The sequence below is a fragment of the Rhineura floridana genome, chromosome 11 (assembly GCF_030035675.1).
Source record: "Rhineura floridana isolate rRhiFlo1 chromosome 11, rRhiFlo1.hap2, whole genome shotgun sequence".
NCBI classification, from domain to species: domain Eukaryota; kingdom Metazoa; phylum Chordata; class Lepidosauria; order Squamata; family Rhineuridae; genus Rhineura; species Rhineura floridana.
In genome coordinates, this window is record NC_084490.1 from 49,735,894 (window position 1) to 49,762,126 (window position 26,233).

Here is a 26,233-nt window from a genome sequence, read left to right on the forward strand (position 1 = left end):
TCCAGGGTTGCCATCCCTCTGGTCGGTTCCATGACCAACTGGTCTAGGGAGTAGTCATTTAGAATATCTAGAAACTTTGCTTCTTTGTCATGACTAGAACACATATGCAGCCAGTCTATGTCCGGGTAGTTGAAGTCACCCATTACTACCACATTTCCTAGTTTGGATGCTTCCTCAATTTCATATCTCATCTCAAGGTCTCCCTGAGCATTTTGATCAGGGGGACGATAGATCGTTCCCAGTATTAAGTCCCTCCTGGGGCATGGTATCACCACCCACAACGATTCTGTGGAGGAGTCTGCCTCTTTTGGGGTTTCGAGCTTGCTGGATTCAATGCCTTCTTTCACGTATAGAGCGACTCCGCCACCAATACGTCCTTCCCTGTCCTTCCGAAATAGTTTATATCCAGGGATAACCGTATCCCACTGGTTTTCTCCATTCCACCAGGTCTCCGTTATGCTCACTATATCAATGCTCTCCTCTAAGACCAAGCACTCCAGTTCTCCCATCTTGGTTCGCAGGCTCCTAGCATTAGCGTACAGGCACTTGTAAGCAGTGTCTCTCTTCAAGTGTCTTTGGCACTTGTGGTTAGGCCTGTGGTAATTTTGCTCTTCTGAATTTATATCCTGTGCCCCTGCTCTCACAATGCCTACTTCTAGGCCTACCCCTTTTAAAATTTCATCATTTCTTTGGTTTTTATCCCAGGGGGGAGGTTTATTCCGAACCGGACCTTTCTCAGCTCCTGTCGGGTTTCCCCCCTCAGTCAGTTTAAAAGCTGCTCTGCCACCTTTTTAATTTTAAGTGCCAGCAGTCTGGTTCCATTCTGGTTCAAGTGCAGCCCGTTCCTTTTGTACAGGCCCGGCTTGTCCCAAAATGTTCCCCAGTGCCTAACAAATCCAAACCCTTCCACCCGACACCATCGTCTCATCCACGCATTGAGACTGCGAAGCTGGGCCTGTCTGGCTGGTCCTGCGCGTGGAACTGGTAGCATTTCAGAGAAAGCCACCTTGGAGGTCCTGGCTTTCAGCATCCTACCTAGCAACCTAAATTTTGCTTCCAGGACCTCACGGCTGCATTTCCCCATGTCGTTGGTGCCAACGTGCACCACGACCACTGACTCCTTCCCAGCACTGTCTACCAAACTATCTAAACGACAGGCGATATCTGCAACCTTCGCACCAGGCAGGCAAAACACCTTGCGGTCTACACGCCCATCACACACCCCACTGTCTATGTTCCTAATGATCGAATCACCCACTACAAGGATCCCTCCACCCCCTGGAGATATATCCTCGGCACGAGAGGATAGCTGCTCATCCCCCAAGGAATGGGTCCCTTCTAAGGGATCGTTTCCCTCTTCCTCAGCTGGATGCTCTCCTTCCCCGAGACCATCGTTGTCCATGATAGCAGGAGAGCTATCATCGTTGGAGTGGGACACAGCTATAACGTCCCTGAAGGCCTCCTCCACACACCTCTCTGCCTCTCTCAGCTTTTCCAGGTCCGCCACCTTGGCCTCAAGGAAATGAAGTCGTTCCCGGAGAGCATACCCACGACTTCTGTCCAACAGGCAGATAGTCGTACATGCTGCAGGCGGTGCAAAACACTGGAAAGCCCCCACACCCCTGCTGGCTTCTTACCTGCATAGTTTTGTTTAAGGTTTATTACGTCAATGGGTTGGAGACTGCGGTTTAGTCGAGGTCAACATTCCTTGTTTCTCCACAAGTAGTCAGGCTTGGCCACACATGCAGCCAAAAGAGGAAGGAGAGAAAGAGGGTAGAATAATGATTCTTCATTCCACTTTAGACCACATGTGTAGGGGTTCCTTTTTAAAAAAAGAGCTCCTCTATTTAAAAGAACCACCACCACCACCTGCAGATAAAAAAACTAGCCCAGGAGGGTGTGTGCTGGATTAGTTCTTTCCCCACATGTAGTGAGAAGCGGCACAATTTAGTCTCCCACCTCATTCTGCTGCAGGACTAGATCAGGCTTAACATCAAGTGGTGAGAAGGGACAGAACGAACCATGGATATGTGAATCAGCCCATTAATGCAATTCTAGCACAGCAACAGCAATGGCAGAACTGTGGAGCACTCAGAGATCCTGCATGGTGGTCAGAGAACTTACCACACCCCTCATGGTGTTCAATAAAAGCCTGATCTAGTCCTCTGCCTCTCTAGTAGTTGTGAATGTAAGATGCATCCATGCGTGCCAAGATAACTCCATCCAGGTTGCCACTAGGATTGGAGGAAAAATTCAATTCACTTTGCAATTAAAGCCAAATCTTTCAAATTCACACTTCCCGAAACAATATGAGAAGCAAAGCATGGCCATCCTTTGAAATGCGCACTTTTTGCAATGTAGTTCTCCAACCAATGTTTACAAAAATGCATGTATTGGGGAAAGTGTGCATAAAAACATATTAGTGAAAATGACATAGAAATAGGAGAAATTGCTTGCTAAAATGTGTACAGTAGGGCTCCGCTTTACGGTGTTCTGCTTTCCGGCATTCCGCTGATGCAGTGGCTTTCAATTAGGGGAAATTCCCCATTTATAAGCCAATTTTACGTTTTTTCGGCATTTTGCAGTGTTTTTGCGTCATTTTCGCACAGCGCGACCCATTATAGTCAATGGGTTCTGCTTTACAGCGATTTCCGCTTTACGGCGGGGGCCTGGTCCCTAATCCACCGTATAAGCGGGGCCCTACTGTACATCACTCAAAACTGCAAACAAGCTTTTGTTTATTAGAAGAAATTCACACTAAAATGCTGAAGAATTTTCATGAGGATTTTAAAAAATCACAAATTGCTGCAGAAATGTGGATAACTGAATTTCAGACTGGAAAAATGAGAAACAGAGATCTGAAATTGACAGATCTTTCCATCCCTAGTTGCCACCTTGCAATCCAAACTATTTATACCTTTAATAATATTGATGCAGCCTCCCGCCTCCTTCCTTCCAAAGTCCATACAGTCAACAGGTTATGGAGAAGGTTGGGAAAGGTTTGGCAAAGAGGCCCACAGAGAATACCATTTAAAATGGGGAGTAGTTAAGGGTATAAAGGAGTTGCCTTTTGTCATCACTAAAGTATGTAGTATTTGTTGGAACAACATAAGCAAAAAGTCCCTGCCTTGAGTAGTTGACAGTCTATTTACAATCGACTGAGTTAGTTAGCAAGTGATGGCTATGACAATCATACAAATAAGGTAAACTGGGAAGGGAGCTGTATTCAATTCCAAAACAATAGAAGCAAGAAAAGAAAAAAAAGGATCTAGATTGGTAACCCAAGCATATATCTTGTTAGTTCAAATCAATATGTGACATTCAGCTCTACCCAAGTCCACTCCCTTTTGGCTCTTACTCTCCGCTAGGATTCCCAGGTCACAGAATTACCCTTACTGTGTTACACATAAAAGCACAGGATGGAGCCCTCTCCAAGCCTAGTTCCCATCTAATACTTTAGCCCACAGTCCCTAAGCCTTTTCTTCAGCCTTATGTCTTTCACTTTCTATTCTGGGTCTTATCCCACTCTGAACCCTTTCCTTGGCCACCCAGTCTCAGAACTCTCTTCACCATGAATGATATGTTTGAGACTCCTTTCTAGTCAGTTTCCTAGTCCTTGGCCTCAACCACAAAGCTTCTTCTTCTAAAAATATATATTTACCTAAAGAAGTCATAACACTATTATTGATAACACACACATACGCACGCACACACACTTACTTCTTTATGGCACAAATTAATCCCAGTCAAATTGACAACTTTCCCTTACCTCACCAGAGCTGGACCGTGACTAATTTGTTCCCAGCTGCTTTGTTCCATTATTCATTCATTTATTTAATAAGTCTTTTAAGCTGCTTATTAGGGAAAAATAGGCGGTTTACAACAGTATACAATACAAATCCATAAAAACCAACAATAAAATCACTAAACATTTTAAATATCCATTTCTATCCAAGGTGCACAGACCAGTATACCATACAATAAAAGAAAAGTAACCCAGCCAGCTTTAAAACAACATCCAATTTACAGATCTTAATTAGATCCCAAAGGTCGTGATAAAAATAAATGAGAGATGATCTCACTTGGAAATGAATTCCATAATTGTGAGGCCACTGCTGAAAAGCATATCAGCAGCTACTATGAAACCCACTTCTTTTTTCTGTGCAGTTTGATTTCAAACCATGCAGGCAAAGGGAAATGCTTCACCTGACATCATGGTGCAGCCAGGTGTCTGACAGGTGGGTGGCCCTGCCAACCCATCAAAGAGGCCTGCGGGGCTTGCAGCAACTGGGCCATGGGTACCCTGACCTATACAGTCATATTCCCCCCATCCATTCTCCCACATAAGTCATCCTAGGACCAAATAATCAATATCAGCCAACATTGTCTGAAGTTTTCCAACCACCACCCACTCCATCACCTTGCCCCAAAACAAAATGTTTGAAACTGAGTGGTAATTCTTCCACACCAAAGGGTCAAAATCAGGCTTCTTTAACAAGGGCCTCACTACCGTGTCCCTAACGACAGCAGGGACTGCTCCATCCCTCAAGGAGGCATTCACAACCACAGAGGTACACCCACACACTGCATAGCCCTGGTAGGATCAAGAAGACAACAGGTAGGCATCATCCCTCTAAGTAGATTGCCCATATTCATAAGTCAAAAAAGTTGAAAGGTATCCATAACAACATAACAAGATGGTGCATCAACTCTATAACAACTATGGCATCCAAGTTGACATGGATGTGAGCAACTTTATCTGCAAAATGCATAGCTAAATCCTCACAATGGGCTTTTGAAGGTCCCAGAGTCTTCCTCCCCAGGTCTATGTCTAGGAAGCCTTCACAACATGAAAGAGTTCCCTGGACACCACTGAGCAGGTGCAATGGTGGCTGAGAAGTATGTTTTCTTTGCTGCTATCACCACCACAGAATTAAGACTGCAGATGAGTTCCCACCTGTGTTCAATCATATTAATTACATGTTTTCTGTCATTTGAGCTCCGGATGCCAATCGTGCCATTTCATTGCCCCCAGCTCCTTGGAATACCAGGCAGCTGACATGACTTGATTAGGTTGAGGTGATTTGTGAACGATTGTGTCGACAACCCAAGTCACCTCTCTGTTCCAAGCAGAGACTTGGGCCTCAGCAGGACCACCAGCTAAACCTGCAGGAAACTCACCCAAACCCTCAGAAAACCCTCTGGGTTCATCAGCTTTTGGTCCATCAAGTACAGTCCTCCACTCCTGTAGAGGTCACAAGCAGCTTTGAGATCAATCCTGATCACATAGTGATTCAGCCATGACAACAGAGTCACACTTGGCTCCCATATTCACACATCATTCTTCCCTTATTCAGTACAGAAAACCAAGTCCAATGTGTTCTGCCACATGTGCTGGTCCACTGATAATTTTGAGACAGGTCCATAGTTGTTATGGAGGCCATGAAATCTTGAGCTACTCCTCTCCTGACAAAGCTTCCTTGGTGTGAATATTGAAGCCACCTCCCCCTCACCCAGACAATCAGCCTGGGGATTCTCAATACCATGGCTGAGATTCCCTCCCTGACCTCTTGGAGGTAGACTGTTGAACAGCAGGGTAGACAGTACACCAACAGAATCCTAATCCTGTTTCAGGTTCACAACACAAGATCCAGACATTTGAACCTGGATGACTACTGGACAGGGTATTTGAACACAGGGATTGAATCCCTGAAGATCAAAGCAAAGCCTCTCCCCAACCCTCAAGTCTCAACTGCTGATGTACCATGAAACCTGGAGGACACATTTAAGAGAGAGAAGAGTCCCTCCCCTTGTTCAGCCAGGTGTTGGTGATGCAAGCCAGGTCAGCTCTTTCTTTCACAAGGACAGCAATAACTGATCCCTTGCCCTTGGCCAACCTGCCATTTAGCAGTGGCACCTGTATGCTTGAAGGGACTGCAGGTAAGCACCCCAGATTACTAAAACTGGAACTCCCTGCCTGTTGACATCAGGCAGCCTTCACTGTATTATTTTTGATACCTGCTCAAAACGTTTTTGTTTAGGCAAGCCCATCCAGATGCATAAATGCTGATGTGTTTTAATTTTTTTGGTCTGTTACTGTTTTAATTTGTTTTTTAAATGTTTTAATTACTTATTTTTAACTGTTTTATTGATAATTTTAATGTCTTTTGTAAACCGCTTAGAGCAGTCAAGTGATATATAAATAATGTTAGAGGATGAACAAGAAGGGGAGCAAGCACATTGTTTTATTTAGAAAGTTTTGTTCTGCCCTTCATCTTTCTTCACCTGAAGGCAGATTAAGAACATTTAAAAAACCACAAAATAATAAATACTGTTATTTTGTTAATTAATTAATAGTATACAATATTAAGCACAAAAGGAGTCGATAAAACCACCATTCAAATTAGTTAAAATTCATAAAACCAAAGTTTGTTCTTGGCTCCCCCTCATGGTTTGTTTGGCGAGAAATATACAAAAATGTTGGTTTCCTAAGTTAGTACTCTAGTTCATTTCTTTCCAACTTTGGAAAGAGAGGAGCGTTGCAGGTGTGATTTTAGCTGTGTTCATGAGCTTTGACTTGTCATGTTGTGCACAAACAAGGTCGCTTCTCAGTCCCAAAAAGTAATGGGAGAAGTTTTTCCTGTCCACTGATGGGGGATGCCTTTGCTCAGTCTTCATTCTCAAAAAAGGTGATCCTTTGATGCCCCAGCTGTTTCCTGGACGTCTCATCTACTCCAATTTCCACTGGAGGCAAGGAAATCAGCTTCCTATTGCAATTTGCAGAGTAGCATCCTTTGGGATGCCATGATTCAAACAACAAAAACAAAAAAAAAACTTAATGATATGAAAGCCTGAGAAGCTCCTGCCATTGTCAAACCAATGTGCGATCCAGCATGGGGGGAAAAATAGGTAGAATCAGGAAGAACAAAAGAGAAGGATCAACAGAGAGGTCTTGCACAACGCCTAAATACAGTGCCTTGCAAAGTACTCAGACTCCTGACCAATGCTGTCATACTACTGAATTACAAATGGTACATTGTAATTTTGTTCTGTATGGTATTTTATTTTGAAACACTGAAACTCAAAATCAATTATATAAAAAACTGAAACATGTTGCTTGCATAAGTATTCAGCCACCTTACATTAATATTTGGTAGAGCCACCTTTATTTATTTACAGTGTTGGCGCCAGGCGCACCTTTTGCTACACTAACAGCTTTACATATTTTGGGGTAGGTATGTACCAGCTTTGCCCACACTGTCAGAGGGATTTTGGCCCATTCGTCTTGGCAGATTTGCTTCAGGTCATTCAGGTTGGTTGGATGTTGCTTGTGGACCTCAATTTTCAAAGAGCGCCACACATTCTCAATGCAATTTAGATCAGGACTTTGACTGGGCCATTGTAGGACATTCCCCTTTTTGTTCTTGAGCCACTCCAGTGCTGCTTTGGCCTTGTGCTTGGGATCACTGTACAGCTGAAAAGTTAATTTTCTCCCAAGCTTCAGTTTTTTAGTGGACTGAAGCAGGTTCTCTTGCAGTATTTCCCTGTATTTTGCTCCATCCATTCTTCCTTCAATTTTAACAAGATGCCCAGTCCCTGCTGATGAGAAGCATCCCCACAGCATGATGCTGCCACCACCACATTTCACTGTAGGGATGGTATGTCTTGAGGCATGGACAGTGTTAGGTTTGCACCACACCTAGCGCTTTGAGTTTTGGCCAAAAAGCTCTATCTTGGTCTCATCTGACCTCAAAACCTTTCCCCACATCACAGCTGGGACACTCTCATGCTTTCTGGCAAACTCCAGACATGCTTTCAGATGGTAATTTTTTAGTAATGGCTTCTTTCTTGCCACCCTCTCATACAGGCCAGTGTTATGCAGAGTTCTTGATATGGTTGACTGGTGCACCATTACTCCGCTCCCAGCCACTGAACTCTGCAGCTCCTTCAATCCGATTGTTGGCCTCTCTGTGGCTTCTCTACTTCTTATTCTAGCACTGAGTTTTGAGGGATGACCTTTTCTTGGCAGTGCCTGGGTGGTGTGATGCAGCTTCCACTTCCTGATTATTGATCCAACTGTGCTCACTGGGATATCCAAACATTTGAAAATTATTTTGTACCCTTTTCCTAATCTATGCATTTGTATTACATTATCTCTCACTTCTGTAGAATCTTTGGTCTTTGTTTTTCTTCAGACCCACAGCCTGACCAATGATCCTTCAACAGTGGGTTTTTTATCCTGACAATGTGACAGCAACTTTAATGGTTCACAGATGGAGGCCAACGGTAAGGTAATTGTGTCCTTGATAGGGCAATTTCTTTCATCTGTGTAAATTGGGAGCTTCCACAGTACAGGGGTTGAATACCTATGCAAGCAACATGTTTCGGTTTTTTATGCTTCTTACGTGTCAAGGGCCAGCTAAAGATCACCCCACAGTGAGTAGCTCAGGGGTTACGTGCCCTGCCACTTGTGCGGCCATGGGCAAGCTGCACAATCCCAAGGAGTCCAATTGCCCCACAGCTGCCAGTTGGGGACAAGGAAGGGGCTGGCTTGTGCAGCTGTGGCAAGCTGAGCAGGCCCTAGCCAGCTGGGGAGGACTCGCCTCAGAGGGAGGCAATGGTAAACCCCCTCTGAATACCGCTTACCATGAAAACCCTATTCATAGGGTCGCCATAAGTCGGGATCGACTTGAAGGCCATCCATAAATAATTAAAACAACATTTCCCAACATAAAACCAATGTCACCTTACAATAAATGAAATATCATACAGAACGAATTCAGTAATATGGGAGCATTGGTCAGGGGTCTGATTACCTTCGCAAGGCACTGTATAAGAGACAGTACCACAGTGGCTTAAGATGCTAGGCCAAATTATTTGAACGGCTGGCAAGATGGCAATTTTTATATGGAAATCCAAAGTGACCCTAGTTTTGTGACCTGCATAAAGTATGTACATTATGCAAATGTTCATGCATTTTCTTATTCTATCATCTGCATCTATTAAGCCTGGGAAGGACAAAGGAGCTAAGCATGGCACTAAAGCCCCATTTCCCTGACTACCCAGAAATCATGGCCACCAACCACCTCCTTCTCCTCTGATGTCACCAAGCGTTTCCTGCACACATTCAAGGCTCTGAGCAGCTAGAAATTTGAAACTGTTTATAAAGCTGAAAGTTGATTCTCAGGATACTAAATTCTAAAAACCCACATGTATGCTTTTGTTTTCAACTCTCTTGATCCTTAATCCATGAAAGCGTTTTTTTAAAGCGCTTGATTACACATTGAAGGGTACGTGCTTTAGATTAAGGGTGGCCAACTCAAGTTGTCCCTTTTCTCAGAAGAGGATTTCTTGTGCAAATGCTGAATATGTTGAATGATTCAGAACAAAACTTCCCAGTTAAAGAAGGTGTTTAGGGTTGCTTAGAAGGCTGCAGTCCTTTGAGCAGTGACTGGTTAAGGTTCAGTGGCAAAAAAAACAGGGTTAACTCCAGGTTTCTGGGGGCCTTTGGCACAGGCTATCCTTGGGGCCCTTGTGCCCTCACTTTCCTCCTCAAACCACATTCCTCCTCCTCCCTCTTGGCCTCACTCCTTTAAAGTGAAACAAATCTTGACCGATAGGCAACCCCCTATTGTCAAAGAAAAACAATACAACATTTCAAACTTTTAAAATGATGAGTGCCACTTCTTCACCGCTTAATGGATACCCCACTCCTCCACATCTGAAATTAACCCTCTGCTATACTTTCATTTTACACTTCCTTTCTTGGACACAAAAACATAACATTTTTGTACAGGCAAAGTATGTAAATAAGTAATATTTATTACAGCAACATCCACGAGCTGGATCTGCTGGCGGTGTTGGGCTGGAGCCAATGAGGGACCCCTCTGAGCTCCTGCGCTCTCAGCCAGTGCCTCACCTGCTGGATCTGGTCCTGCAAACAACAGGCTTCCTTCTGCGTGGTATGATGTGGGTTAGTGAGCAAGTGGTAAGGGCTGAATCCAGAGCAAACTAGTCAACAAATTGTTTCACCATGCATCCAGTTTACTTCACAGCTGCATTAATCCACCAGTGATGGCACCAGAAAAAATATTTGGGGAGATGGTGTAGGGGCAAAACAGAGAGACAATAAAAATTCTCAGGCGGCAACCTCTGTTTCATATATTAAACTTTCCCAAATAGAAACATTATTCTATTTTACATTAATACTCCAATGCAAAACATATTTATTAAGAAGTAATTCTGATTTCAATACAATTTGCTTCCAAGTTAATCTATTTAGGAACATTAATTTAAACAGTAAATTTAAAGGTTCTCATTGCAGTCTCTGGGTGTGTTATCAATGCAGTGTTAGTTTTCCCCCTGCTTAGAGACCAATACAAGAAGCCTTCTTGGTCAATCTTAAAAAATTGCATGCCTTTAAGAAGATGCTTTTTCCCAATGGAAATGAAGTGATGGGAAATTTCTTAAGCTTTGTTATATTGCTCTTAAAAGATGCAGGAGCCCAGGTCGGGGGGGGTGTAGGTGAAGTGGCAACCACAAATATCAAGTTATATTAAGTTGTACCCTGAACAAGAGTTTATTAATTTAATTCAGATGCCTCAAGTAATCAACACACTTCTGGATGGTGTGGCAAGTGAGGATATGTGCAACCTTTCAACCACATACACCACACAGAGAGAGAGAGAGAGAGAGAGAGAGAGAGAGAGAGAGAGAGAGAGAGAGAGGAGACTGTATTGAGGCAAAAAGATGAAAGGTAGCAAAGGAATTGTGGGGAAATCCACCCATATACAAAATTGCATCCTTTTATTCTGTCTTCAGATAACTACCACATGAGAGGCACATTTACTTCTCAGTTCTGACTGTCAAAGCTACCCACAGTGGACTGGCCACTTCTGGAGCCAGCCCTCTGGTTTAAATCTTTGAAGTCTATAAATTGTCCTCAAAAGTTTGTGTCTAGATTATGTGCATAAGAAATAGTACTAGGGTAATGTCTGCATGTTATTGCATATGTTCATGAAAAGAACATGCAGAAATGCATTATGGTATGGGAAATTGCTTGCAAAAATGTGTAAGGTAAAGTTGCCTACAAAGATAACATATTAGGAGAAATTCACGCTAAAATGCTGATTAGGACTTTTTAAAAAAAATCACAAACTGATGTGGGAGCATGGAAAACTGAACTGAAGACTGGAAAAAATAAGAAACAGAGAGAAACTGAAATTGACAGATTAGCCCACCCCTAATTATGGCAGCCAAGTCATTTCACTCCACACAGAGCTGATCCTACTATTAGGCAGAGTGGGTCAGCAAATGTGGAGGGGGGCAGGGAACAGCAGTGAGACACTGAAGGAGAGAGTTCTACCTGCACAAACGTAATTCACGTTCAGTTCACCCAGCTCTGAAAGTAAGAAGGAACAGACCCTCTATGTATTGTGGGGGTATAAACCTTTATCATTAGGACAATTTCTATAGAAGCACTTGTGCTCTTTTTTATTCATGTTTTTGAGACTGAAAGCCAGGGATGGCAAACTGGCCACCTGCAGCCTAAACTGCCCTCTGGATTAATTTTATCTGGTCCCCAATAGCCTACTAAGTTTTTTATCAATGTGTGGCAAGATTTTTTTTTTCTTATACATTTTTTTTTCAGACTTGGTACGCATTTCACTCAGTAGTGTAGCTAGCCAAGTCTAAAGCCCCTGCCCCATAAGACCACTGTCCAAGGTCTAAACTTAATGGGCTTATGGGGAGGGTTCAACAGTCATGTGTATTCCCTTTCAGTTGCAAACCATACAGTTCAACATTTCTTCCACTGCCATTCGATGCTATACAAGCACTTCTATATTCATGGTAAGTTGGAACAAAAAAAGTCTAACAAAAAATCCCCAAACAGTTTGTCAACCCCGACTATTAAAAAAAATAATTCTGAGCATGTGCAGTTTCACAGTTTTTAAAAGCCCTTAAATCATAGGACTATCATGACTACGGGAATAAAATAGGGTTCACTTCTGCTTACCTGATGTTAAATCCATTTTCTTGGGAATAAGCACTGTCTTGTTTGTAAAAAAAGGATAACATATTTTTAACCAAAAATAATAAAATGAGCATCTGTAACTGCGTACATGTTTGGCCATCTGCCCCCAATTATAATGTTAAAAAGATAAGTCGAAAGAAAAGATGTGGTAGCAACCAGCATCAATCCCAGTGGGCTCAAGCATGCAGCTTAGGTGCTGATGCTGAGTTTGCTGCTGCCTCTGTCACCTGCCACTCTTTGGGTGATCATTTGCCATCCCTACCCCCACCCCAGGCTGCAAGGGCTTTGTTTTTTGGTCCTGAGGTCTAGCCCTAGCTGCACCACCATTTTTTAAATAAATGTTGTTATACTTCTATTTCATGACCATTCTTGAAAGAATTACCAGTTTCTCAAACTAACCACCACCGATGACCCCACAGCATCTGAGCAAATATATTCCAAACACTATGAAACCTTTATTACTAAGCAATGCCAACTTCATTATAGATTCTGCCCATTTGTGATGAAGTTGGATTGTTTCACACTCAGGCCAAGGTCTTCACACAGTAGTGATCCCTGAGAACACAGAAGTTGGGCAATACTGCTGAAAGTCAGAATTTGTGTAGCGTGTGCCTATGAGATACAGGTCGCTTTGAGACAACCTGTTTATTGAACATTCATTCTGATTAGTTTGCAGGGAGACTAGATCACATTGGCCATTTAATGAGCATTCACTCTGATTTGTTTGCAGGGAGGTTAGATAACATTGCATCAAAGCAAGTGTGATCCCACACTTTTCCAGCGCATTTCCCTGCCATTTTAGTTATTGCAAAAAGTATTGATCTTTTGGGGGGAAATGGTTTGTTGCGCAAGAGCTCTCAATCAACTATAATTGTGCAACCTGAATTTGCCAGTATGTACTGAATCCCACCCAAAAATAGCAAGAGTCTGGAATCATCCACGGTATCTCATGCTGTCTCAATTGAATTGTGGACACTTGAAAGGCTAATGAGCTTTGCCATTCTCCCCCCCCCTTTCATATGCTAACATTGAAGTAATGAAGTTTTGTGCTGTATTTTTAAAAAAATCAGATTATCTTAGTATGGCATCTCTTTTTATGTCATTGAAAATATGTTACCATTTATAACTGAATAATATTGTAGGATTGCCAACTGACTCTTAAGCCAGCCCCATTGCTGTGCCTTATCATGAATAGAGCAGCTGCGGTTAGCATATTATACTGTGCATCTTCATGCTGTGAAAGTGTCACAATTACTGCTTATCAAGCAGTCCTTAAAGACACAAGAACTGGCCAGGCTATTTGGGGATTGGGGATGGGGGACCTTACTTGTGGCAGAACCTGTCACTTGCAATCATTCTTGTGCTTAAATGCCAGTCAGTGGGTGCTTCCAGATGGGAGCCTTCTAGCACATTATTGCAGTGCGTCTTGAATCATGTTGCTTTCAGTGTCCCCTCCTAACTTCCCATTATATCCTGTTTACACCAGTGGGCAGAGCATGATGGGACACAGCTGGGCTTCACCTTGATTGTCTCTCCTCTCTTCCCACCCACTCTGAAGTTCATCCTGTTTGGGCCTGTCTGTGCCTGCATATGCACTGTGTTGAATTTTTTACAATAGTGAAACTTTTACATACTGTTCACACAACTTCCCACACTGGGCTTTGTACACCATGAAGTATTGCTCCCTGCTTCTAAAACTCTACATCAAAGTACAGGCATTGGGGGGGGGGGAGAGAGAGAGACAGAATTCAAACCAAACGTCATTAGTGATTGTTTCCTCCCAATCTCCAGGGAAGAGAAATCATCTCCAACATCATCCCTGCCTTCTTCCTCTTTATTTTTTATTTTATTTATTAGATTTATATCCCGCCCTTCCTCCCAGTAGGAGCTCTTTAAATATATGGTTCTGTACAGCAGAAATGAGGGGGAGGGGTCCCTGACTGGCACTAGCCCTCTGAGATGTTCCAGGTCAGAGGCATGGGGCAGTCATGACTCAATACTATTTGCATGTCCTTGACGCGTGCTGCATGCTACCTCTTGGCACAGTCGAGAAAGGTTGCCCAGGAGGCAATGAGATACCATTGCACCGCATGGGTTGGGGTGTTTGCATGTTGGCCAGTGCACCAATATAAGTTGATATTGGGATGATTCAGTGCAAAGGACTAAAGGGCTCCAGTGTTTTAATATCTGTGGAGAAGATTTTCAGTTTTGCTCAGCTTGGCACAACGAACTACATCTGCCAAAATCTTTATTAAAGGCATGGTAGCCCTGTCCCCTTTTGCAACTGGTCATCTTATTAAATACAAGGAGATGTTCCTACTACAGATCTTATTTAGTGTGAATCATCTGTCAGATGCATGTTACACCAGTAGCATATGAATCTATACATTGTTCTCACCAAGGAAAGGTAGCCTATATGTTTTTCTGCATTCCTTCTTATGTACCCCTCTTTTTTGCAGAATCGCACACTGAAAAAGTCCTTCTGGTCCAAAGGGTTCTTGCCTTTAGAGAGCATGAAACACATGAATTCAAACTCCCTTTATTCCAGCCAAATTCATCTAGAATAATTACCACACAGGTTCCATAATCTGAGTCAACTAATGGCAAGGGCGATCACCATACTGAAAAGAGGTGAAAAAGGGGACACCTTTGCCCTTTTGATACATATTCATGGCTGTACCACAAATGCTAATGCACATTGGTGGCTTAGTACCAGGGGAATCATATTTATTCTGGATTCCTATAATCCAGAGGGGAAAGATAGAAATGTGTGTGCAGTTACAAGGCATACTTGTGGTCACTTAATGTGGGTTAATTAGGCCTTCGCACCCTTGAACCACCCTGTTACTTTTTATAGCCTTTGAAGAATGGTTAAAGGGTGGGGAAATCCACATTTTCATTACATTTCATTACATGCATCGGGGTAAAGTGAGGATACTAATCTGCATTAGGGACAACAAATAGAGCCAGAGGGTGATAAATTAACATCAAATACAAAGTTGTGATAGAGTGTGTGTGTGTACACAATATCATGGTTGGTATGAGACACATGCCATATTCTAGACTCTATTCCACATTAGCATGCACTGAAATTATAAGATACACAGCCATTCAATTGCGCCATCCACACAGCAATCCTATGCATGTTTACTCTGATCCACTATGTTGCATTGGTTTACTCCCCAGGAAGCATGTTTAGGATTGCAGCCTCAATCCTAAACATTTGAGGCTGCAGTCCTATACCCACGTGCCTGGAATCGAGTCCCACTGCAAAAAAAAAGGGAAGCTGGACTGCAAAAGGGAAGCTGCAACTGCCACAAAAGGGAAGCTTAAGTGTGCATAGGGATATCTACATTAGGAGATCTTGAGGAGGATCTTGAGTTTAAGTACAACAACAAAACACTTTCTTGTCCAATGTAAGGAGATGATGAGGTGGCTGACAAAGCCTCCTGCTAGCTGTTAGGTGTTTATTGTGCATGCAAGTTTTTCACAGCATCCACATGATGATGTTGGCATAAAACGCCAGCCTGTATTTTTTCCACATTTTTAAAAACATTTTTTTAGTATTAAGCCATGAACACTAGATAAAAATGAACATTTTTAAAAAACAAAAAACAACAGAAAGGTACAAGTCATTGCTTAGAGGCTTACACTGCAATGCCTCGAAAATAGTCTTGAATTTCTTTCCCGTACCAAGTTTGCCCAACATCACTTCTGTACAATTCATGTCTGCAGTATGTAAAATCCAGTCAGTTAAAAAAAAACATGTGCCAATGACCCATTTACAGCATCTGAAGGACCCCTTTGCAATGTTAAGCCTACCCCCCACCTCCGGTCTGGAATCACCCTGTTTCTTCCATGTGCCAAAAACTATCAGGAGAGCTTTGAAGATAACAAAAGAACTGGAAATACAAGTTATGTTCAGCCCCGTGCTATCCTGAGTAGTCAGTCACTTATAGGAAAAGAGGCTACTCTTATTATATGTCACCAACAGTACAACATATGAAGGGTGAAAATAGAGTTTCAAATATTTTGCTATGAAGCAGTAGATCGTTCTCTCTCTCCCCCTGTATCGGCATGTGTGAGCACTCTTCCCTTGCCACAGAAAGCAACACAACAGGTAAAATACAGCACTTGTGAATGTAACCTGTAAGCAGTGTGTGTGCAGGGGGGGGTATGTTACCTGTGACTATTTGCCACTTGCAGTTTTGAACATACGGGCAGGCTATTTTTGTGTTTATGCTGGCAGCCAAGAAGTACATTATTAGCCAAAAATACAGCACAAATCTCTCTCAGGACCCCAAGAGACAGCATGAGGTTAATCCTCCCTAGATCAAGAGCATGCTGGTTGTTGATATGGTGCCAGTTTCCTTCCAGGCACAGGTTGATAGGTATGGTTGCACTAGCAGGTTTTCAGAGCTGGCAACTTGAAGACCGTGCACCTGAGCCATTACCTGCAAATGTTAGGTACCCCCAAACAAATCCATCCTTCCCCACATCTGAAATTGGCACTGTTATAAGGCATGCTCTCTGTGCCATAGCTAATGCAGCAAATTACTAGGCTGGTGTGCCCCAGAGCCTGATTCCCCCTTACCTGTGGACTGGATGCTCTCTTGGATAGCTTCAACTTCAGACAGCTCCATGCACAGCCCTTGGCCGTGCATGAGTGTGTGCAAGGGTTTCTCCACTCCTTGAGGTGGGTAACATCGCAGCCCAGAGCCACAGCGCGGCGTGTAGACCCCACAGGGCATCCCTTTTGCCAGGGCACAAGTAGCACAGCATCCACAGCCTGGCTCCTGCACCAGCTCTTCACATCCAGTGGGTGCCCTGCAGCGCGCCAGCTTCTCCTCAGAACATGGTGGGCACTGGATGGCCTCAAGACTCACTGAAAAGCCCACCTGTGCCAGAAGCAGCAGGGTGACAGGCACAGTCCCCGAGGGCATGGCTGGCAGTCAGGCAGGTGTTACTGGGCAGACAGGGGCCAAGAGACTGGAAAGAACTGTTGTGTCGCTGGCAGAGCAGAGAAACTGATCTCCAGTGAGGGGGACTCTGCACTGAAGGGGGGAGAAGCTCATTCTTTGGACTTTATACCACTCTCTAGCCACACCTCCCTGCTTGAGGGAGAGGCAGAGGAGAACAGCAGCAACAACCAAGGCAGCTTGCCCCACAGCTGAGAAAAGACCTTATTTGCCCTGAGGAAGGAAGCACAAAGAGCTTGCAGCTGCTGCAGAGACGGAAACCTGTGCTGGGACTGGAAAATAGTAGCAGCCCTCCAGCCATCCTTCTCTTATTACTTTGGTAAGTTATGAGAGTGCACTTCAACAGTGCCTACTCGGTTTCTCTGGAATGGGGGGGGAATATAATGCCACAATTATATTATGTGTGCTCGTCTGAGGTTGTGGCCACACAGGCATTTTATTGATTACGCTTAGAGCATGAGAATGGTCATGCTGGGTCCCATGGTGCAGTTAGGTAATTTTAGACTCTGGATTTAATGGTCTTATAGGAGATTGGGGAGGCTCTTTAGACAACAAAATGTGTATTATTTCACAGATGACTTATCCAGTGGTTTTCCTTGCTTCCACATGAAGCTTATACAAAAGGGGACCTTGTGCATCTCCTGCACAGAGGATCACACATGTTCCAAAATGTGTGTGCTACTTGTCTGTTCTCCTTGCAGAAAGAGGCACAAAATACCTCTTCTAGCAGAAAAGGGGGAAACGGTTGGAGGAACCTACCATGCAAATACGTTCCTTGTTTTGCAATAATTTCTGAAGCCACTTGAAGGTGATTGTGTGTTTCCAAAGAAGCATTTATTTATATATTATTAGATTTCTTACCTGTCTGTCATCATACGATCCCAGGATGAGTTACAACAGCCTTATGTATCATTAAAAAAAACAATCCAACCAAAACAGAACAGTATAAATTCAGCAAAAGAGGTGCATTCCACAAAACAAAATACCTTCACTGTCAAAGGCCAGGGTGAAGAGCTGCATCTTCAGCTTATAACAGAAACTATGCAATGATGATGCTAGACACACCTCTGTAGATAAGGGATTTCACAATTTAGGGGCTGCCACAGAAAAATCCCTCTCTGGGGCTGCCATTCCCTGCACTTACGAGGGTGGCAGAACTACCATGAGAGCCCCCACTGCTGATCTTAACACTTGAAAAGGTCAGTAGGGATAGAGCTGATCTTTCAGATCTTTTAGGGAGTTCAATACTAATCTGAGCACCATTTCTTTTTGTTTGTCCCATATTATTCTCAGCTACTGAATTTTACTGGATGATTCCATGTATGAGAGAATATTTATTCTTTCCATCTTCTCCTTACTTTTGTAAGCTTCTGTCATGTCCCTCCCACTTACCAATATACAAGCTGCATGTAAGTGCATCTGCCTATATAGCCCAGGGCTGAGAGCCTGTATCCATCCAGATGTTGTTGGACTACATCTCCCATCCAACCCAGCCAGCACGACCAGTGGTCAGGAATGATGGGATTTGGAGTCCGACCATACCTAAAGGGTTACAGGTTATCCTACCCATTCCTGCTACAGCCTGGCTCCCCACCTTTTTTTGTTTTTACCTTCGAAGCCAAGTGGGACAGGGAGGCTGAGAGCTGAGAAGTGGTAATGAAGCCACTTAACTCTTTTCAAGCACACAGTTTCCTTGCTCCAAACTGAACCACCCTGTGGGATCTTAGGTCATGTTTGTGTAATTTGACCCTTAGATGATGTAAAGGAGGTAAAAATCTCTCATACTGGCAATACATTAAAAAAGAGAGAGAGAGACCTCCTGGGGCTCAAACATGCCTGAAAATTATCTCTCTGTTCTGGATGCCCTCACTGATAATTTCAGATGTGGGAACTGGTTGTGGTTACTTGGCAATAATGAAGGGGAGGCATACTGAAGATCCTCAAAAGTGGTCACTTTGTTGCTCCTTTACCTGCTCTGGCAGTGAAAATAAATTCCAGAACAAAAACCTGGTGAGTCCTGATGTAAATTAAGCACCACTTTTTAGAATGACTTGCATTTGCATAGGTGTTTGTGAGCTTCTGAGTTTTGCAAAACTCTTCTGCCTGATACAGAGTTCTTTGAAATTCAAAAACTTGCATCTGCCCAACACAACTTAAACTGATCCAACAAATGATATCATGGCTACTTTTATCAACAGCATGTAATAGATTGATGATGTTAAACAGACTGGTCTTATGTATGTTGACTCAGAAGGAGATCCCACTAGATTCAAAGGAGCTTAGTCTCTACAGTAAACAGTAATAACATTTCAGCTATCAAAGTCTTTTTTTTTCTTGCTTTCTTCCCTTCCCTTCCCTTTCTGTTTTGTTTTACCAGACATTTAAGATCAGTAAATCAGAGAACTTGGAATTTAAATGCCTCAAAGCTGAGGTGCAGCAACTGACGGTGTCTTCATGCGTATGGCTTAAAGCGCCTCTTGTTTTGGGAACTAAATGTAAATCCTAGAATGTTCATTTGTATTACAAATGACTCTACTTTCTCTTCTTTAGGGCAAAAGAAGCTTAATATCAATTTCAACTTCATATGAAAAGAGCCTGTGATCATCTCTTGCCTGCCTTTGCTGCTTGTTGGAAGGCACCAGCAACATATATTTGTACAACGCAGAGGGGCAATGGAGGGAGGCAATGGCCAGGTCTACATCAGCTGTGTGTGTCAATGTAGAAATGTTGTGTCATGCAAACTGCATTTTACTGCAGCATATTCAGGTAAACGTTGATGCACAACTGAGCTGCAAGGCTTGTATTGTTTCATGTCTATTTCCACATATAAAAGCTCAAGGTGGATTCCAAAACCCATTGCAATTTAGAGTCAAAAAGAGGTGGGAAATGACTGAGAGATACGGTGTTCCCACCCCCTCATAGAGTACTTGATTGAAAAATTATGTTATCAAGGAAAGCAGCTGGGATCGATTCTAAAAGGAGAAAACTTTTTAAATGTGCAGTGCGATGCCATTGCTTTTTCAGGGCCTGACCAGAGCTTCTTTTAAAGGTAGGGCTCAACAAGGCTTAGCACTGAAACTTGTAATCAGGGTGGAGGGGCCCTAGCTATACATTACATGCATGTGTATCAGAAATCTCCACTATTATTTTTTAAGGAAAAGCAGTTTTGGGAGGGATAATCTAGAGCAGAAGAGTGACAGAGGAAAGTAAGGGAGTGCTTAACCCTTTCCTTAGTGTGAATTTCTCCAATCCAAACCAGGGCTGTGGAGTCAGAGTCGTGGAGTCGGAATTGGAAGCACTTTTGGGTGCAGTTGGAGTCAGAGTCAGTAGAAATATACTGACTCCGACTCCAGCTTCAAAATAAAAACTTTCATAGGAATTTAGGAAAATTTTCTTGTTCAGAATTTTTAATCAAATAAATATATTTTATGTTCTATCAATCTAGCCTGATGATTCACGTGGTGGTGATGAAATGCCTTGTGCTACCATTTTACTACAGTAAATTTGTTATTACTAGTTAATATACATTTGCCATTTATGAAGGAGTCGGACAGTAGAAAAATAGAGGAGTCGGAGTCAAAGGTTTGGCGTACTGACTCCACAGCCCTGATCCAAACAGAACCCCTAACCCCAGCATCCATGGGAAAAGACTGTCTGCACTTTCACACAAGCAAAACTTCTCTTCCTATTGCAGTCATCAAGCTATGAATGTGCATGTGTGAACTTGCCCTTTGGGTGTCCCCATATTATAGGGTGATACTGTTCAGGCCAAAATTTAATCCTGGAGATCAGACATTTGTGCTGTTATTTGGATAATGTTTTTTAATTCTATTATTTGACCTTATGAATTATAGAGGTATTATTTCAATTTATTGTATGTTTCTGATATGCTTTCTTTAACTTATTGTTTGACTATTGAATTTTGTTTTGTAACTGAGTGAATTATGTACCTTTTTTCATGTTGTGAGCCGCCTCTAGCATAGATTACTATGGACAAGTGGCATACAAATAAACCATGATGATGATTTAGTGCTAGAATAGACCCAATGAAGTTGATAAACATTACTAACTTACGGTTGTTCGTTTCAATGGGTCTACTCTGAGTAAGACTTAGTTGGAATACCACTCACCCTATACAACACCAAGGATGGGAGCATAGTCTCAAACCAGAGCACCCAGCAACCTTACCTCCTGCACCACCAGCCAGTCTGGCTAGGATCTATAGGGCAAGAACGCTCGCTAAGCTACTGTACTGATCTGAGTACAGTCACCAGACCCCGCAGCCTGAAGATGATCAGCTGACCTCCCACACCAACAAGAGGCACCGGGCCTTTTCTTTTAGGCTAGGACCTTGGTGTGAGCAAATTGTTGCCTTCTCTTGGCCCTGTCAAACTGATATCTGACCTCCACCTTGTCTGTGATTAGACCTTCTGCCTCTGGCCCTCTTAACCATCTGTATCAGATCCATATTGTTGGAAGCTAGGTCTCAACCTGGCATACATACTTCCCCAAATTTCTGTTACATAGAATCATAGAATAGTAGAGTTGGAAAGGGCCTATAAGGCCATCAAGTCCAACCCCCTGTTCAATGCAGGAATCCAAATCAAAGCATTCCCGACAGATGGCTGTCCAGCTGCCTCTTGAATGCCTCCAGTGTCAGAGAGCCCACTACCTCTCTGGGTAATTGATTCCATTACCTGAGGCACACTATTTTTTTCTGAATTAAAATGGGTGATACACTTTACTCCTCAGACAGAAACACTTTTTAGTGCATTTAAAAGTAAAAATTCCTGCAGATGGCAGCCCCCTCTGAGGGTGTGCAATTCTGTTTTGTCTTTGTATCAGGAATGATCATATGCTTTAGTTTGATCCATTGCAGAGATGGGGCCAAACTGATTAGCAGAAGGCAAGGTCAGTGCAGTGACTCATCTAGAGACATAGAAGGCAGCCTCCACTATGAGGCCTTTTGTTATTTGATAAATACATTGGTTGACTGACTGATATCTTGTGACACCCTAAGCTTACCCCATAATAAAGAACAGTAATCTCTAGTGTTCATGCCCAGAGAATGGTCCAAAGTGACAATCGATTTTCATCTCTAAAGCAAAGGAGGTCTTAGCCTGGCCAATGTGTCTGGATGTGAGACCCCTTGGCAATAGGGTTGCCAAGCAACCACAACAAGGGGATGGAAAGCAGCCTAGTTGGATTGGTATTGTGTACCCCTCTCTAGCTCACAATGTTTTACTTTTAGCTGTACTTTACTCCTCAGTCAGAAACACTTTACTTGTTAGTGCATGTTAGAGTAAAAAGTCCCTCATATGGCAGCCCCCTCTGAGGGTGCATAATTCTGTAAGCCAGGTGTGGGGAACCTGTGGCTCTCCAGATGTGGCCCTGTGGCCCACTGCAATTCCTGTTAGCCATCCTGGCTGGAAATGATGGAGTCCTACAACATCTGGAGGACCCTAGGGTCCCAGATACTTCCTGTTTTGTTTTGTTTTAAAATGCTGCCAAACCTTCCTCTGGCTGCATGGGGATGCTATTGCTATTGTTTTGTTGTTTATTGTTGTTTTTATAGTGTGCTTTGTTTGTTTTTGTTTTAACATTGTGTAAGTCGCTTGGGGACCTTCGGGTATGAAGCAACTAATAAATAATCATTCCTCCACCCTGCCTCACTCTGAGGAAGGGCCAAGGGGGTCCTTGGAACAGTGGCTGAGAGAGACAACCTATACTACCACAGCAGTTTGCCATGGTGGACAAACACTATATAAACTTGGGGTGGGGTGGGATGGGAGTTAACATTTCTTTAAAGTAATTTCCCCCCCTAAATTTAAGTTTAATTCCTTGTGCCAGCCCTGCTTATGGCCTTCCTTTAATACAAAATATTCCCCACTACTTTCCCTTTCTTCTTTGCTAGCCCAAGCCAAATCTGATATAGTACCTCAATCTATCCAACTGGCAGATGCAATGGGGAAAATAAGTCACCCCTCGTATCTGTGTGATAATCTCCTTTTCATGTGTCCACTCTTTACAGGCACACATTACCAGTCTTCAAGTCTTCGTGAATGGCGCCCTCATGAGGTTTTAATGTTTACTCCTTATCTTGGGTACAGATGTGGGTGGGCCCCACTAGCACAGCAAGCTTCAGATGTGTCCCTGACTGTTAGGATGATTATTTATCCTGTATTTTCTTCAAAATGAAGAGTTATACAGTCGTGAAGCATGGAGATGAAGATCTAAATACCTCCATTAAGTAGACCATTCATATTCCAGAGACGGTGTTACTTAAAGGTTTTGATTTTGTTATCCTGATATAACAAAATATAATAAGTACTAAAAAGAACCATGTTCAACAACAAAAAGACTTTCAGCTCCTCTTCTGCTGTGGCTCAAACACAGCTGACAGAAATTACATATTGTAATGGCCTATTGCATATTGTAATATAGAGATGCATTAGTAAAAATAAATTAAAGACAGGCCTAGAATGCAATGTATTAGTTGTAAACTTCAGAAATGGCACCCAAATGAAAAGGAAGTAAGCTGGACTGGGCTGGGCTGACATCTGTGCACCAGAGGAATGCTGGAGTTGAGGCCTGCAACTCAGTTGGAAAACACACTATAAAGACTCCCAGATAATCAATTTCATTCAGAAATTCTCAAAGCTGAATCTTGAAGCAAGCTCCTTGTCCAAAAATTATAAGATTTTAAAATGCCCAGATATAGCCACTTCCTTTAAAGTAAATGGAATCACTCCCTCCCAAAAGGGAGCATTAATAACATTCTCAGTCCACTTGGCTAGACCTCCTCTGGCTACTTTTTCAAGTGCACAGATGATCAGCCTTACATTTCTAAGGAATCTAAGCCTTGTACATCTGCAGGCCTCACAAATTGAAAAGTATCCATAGAAACTGGACTTGCACATGCTAACGATATCTGCACTGGTATTACATTCACTGCAAAACCCAGGTAGGAAGCAAAATCAAGGTAGGAGGCAAAAAGCTTGTCTTGTAAACTGGTGTCACAGGGGGCAGCAAGGATTTCTCCTTCAGGAGGCAGAAGGTAACAAACCCTACATCACCTAAAACAGTTCTGTGAGGTGTCTCTGAGCAAGGGCAAGGGTGACTGAGAAATGAGATTTCTTGTCACCATTACTACCACAAAGTAGGCCATAAAATGTGCTATAGCCTGTGCTTTGTCAGATTCATTTGCATTTTTCTCTACCATCACTACCTTTGCTGTAATTTCACCTCCAAGTTCTCTGGAAAACAGGGAGCAAATTGGGCTCTTACCAGGCAGCGGTGTCACTAGCGGGAGTGCGGGGGGGTGCAGACCTCTGGTGCGTGCCCCCCCAGGGGCATGGACGAGGTGGCTGGGTTTGTGGCCAATCACCCCTTCCATGCCCCTGGGAGGGCGCGCGCCAGAGGGACACCCAGCTGGAGAAGGCCTGGGAATGCGGGTGTGCCTCCCTCGCCCCGCCGACGCTGCTCCCGCGCTCGCCCGCCAGCCTGCCTCCGAGTCGTTGGAGCAGCCTTGCCGGGCAACGGTGCGGGGTGGGGCGGCTCTGGCTGTCACCCCCCTCATGGTAGGACTAAGAAATTAAGGTTGATATAGTTATGAGAATACTCAGTGTAAATTTAATAAAACATATAAAAATACAATAAAAAGGAATATAAAAGGTATAACATACAAAAGTCAAACAATGACAAACATGATACTATGATTTTCAAAAGTATGTAACTAAAACAGTATACATCATGAAGAATGTATCTGACGTGTACAAATTTTGTTCAAATGATCCGTTTCTTTTATAGAGAAAAGAGAAATATATTTTTTGTTAAAAAAGTCCAGCCAGACGCGTTTCGACAGTTGTCTTTTTCAATGGCCTGAAATTAAACAAATACATAATACAATATATATTTATGTCTTTTTTATAAAAATATGAAATGTTTTTTTGAAAGATGAAAATATAATATAAAATATACATACTACTGATATGACTTTGAACAGAAATTGAATATAATGCGATAACCAAAGGAATTGCTAATATGACTTCAACAAAAATTGAATATAACGATATCCAAAGAAATCTGTAAAATATATACACATATCAAGAATAAACAGATGCAAGAATACAGAATTATCAAACAATAAAGATACATAAGAAGAAAAATATTTTTTAACAAAAAACTCACATGACATTCACTTCTTTAAACACTGTAGCTTGATACTAGTCTTCATGAAAAAGTTAACTGAGCCAATGCTCTTTTAATACAAAATTAGGGCCCAAAAGCTGTGAGGCTTTTGTAAATTAGTGAACTTCAAAACATCTGTGTTATGTATTCTTAAAGGCATATAACACTGAGTGATACTGCAAACTAAACTAATTGAAAAGAACCAAGAAAAGTGCTGGATATGTTGCACTCAACAAATATATTGCTACTTAGCAACTAAGTCAGAGGAATATATTGCTTTTTAACATAAAAAAATATATATAAAATTGTTATAAAATGGGTAGCCAACTAATTTCTTCATTAAGACCATGGGGACTTAAGGTTTTTAAGGTGTGGATCCAAAATAACTCCCTCTTTAACAAAAAATTATTCAGAATTTTGCCTCTTCCTTTACCTTTTTCTATTATCCAAAATTTTAATTCTGATTCAGTATGGCCCTGGTCAATGAAATGATTGACTGAAGGGGCACTATTGGATAATAGAAAAAGGAAAAGGTCATATTTTTATAAAAAATACATAAATATATATTGTATTATGTATTTGTTTAATTTCAGGCCATTGAAAAAGACAACTGTTGAAACGCGTCTGGCTGGACTTTTTTAACAAAAAATATATTTCTCTTTTCTCTATAAAAGGGATCATTTGAACAAAATTTGTACACGTCAGATACATTCTTCATGATGTATACTGTTTTAGTTACATACTTTTGAAAATCATAGTATCATGTTTGTCATTGTTTGACTTTTGTATGTTATACCTTTTATATTCCTTTTTATTGTATTTTTTATATGTTTTATTAAATTTACACTGAGTATTCTCATAACTATATCAACCTTAATTTCTTAGTCCTACCTCCAGTATCTGTTAAGGTTCCATTAGACTTGTCTTGATCCCAGTTACCCCCCTCATGGTTCTTAAAATTTACCAGGTTCTTAAAATTTACAGCAAAAACAGGCTGTACACAGCACTGATTGGCTAGCGTCACTTATGT

General features: G+C 42.3%; 2 protein-coding genes across 6 annotated transcripts in view; one reads left to right on the forward strand and one right to left on the reverse strand.

Annotated features, from left to right (window-relative positions):
- IGFBP4 (insulin like growth factor binding protein 4) overlaps window positions 1-17,102 on the reverse strand; it is a 53,702-nt gene extending 36,600 nt beyond the window's left edge. The window contains exon 1 of the mRNA XM_061588288.1: window positions 16,629-17,102. Coding sequence (XP_061444272.1) covers window positions 16,629-16,977 — 349 coding nt within the window. The 5' untranslated portion in view covers window positions 16,978-17,102. The remainder of the gene's footprint in view (window positions 1-16,628) is intronic.
- The window catches only part of LOC133365882 (collagen alpha-1(XVIII) chain-like), an 86,291-nt gene continuing 76,829 nt past the window's right edge, over window positions 16,772-26,233 (forward strand). For all 5 annotated transcript variants that reach the window (XM_061588282.1, XM_061588285.1, XM_061588286.1 and 2 more), the window contains exons 1-2: window positions 16,772-17,332; window positions 19,564-19,779. In XM_061588282.1, coding sequence (XP_061444266.1) covers window positions 19,686-19,779 — 94 coding nt within the window. In that variant the 5' untranslated portion in view covers window positions 16,772-17,332; window positions 19,564-19,685. The remainder of the gene's footprint in view (window positions 17,333-19,563; window positions 19,780-26,233) is intronic.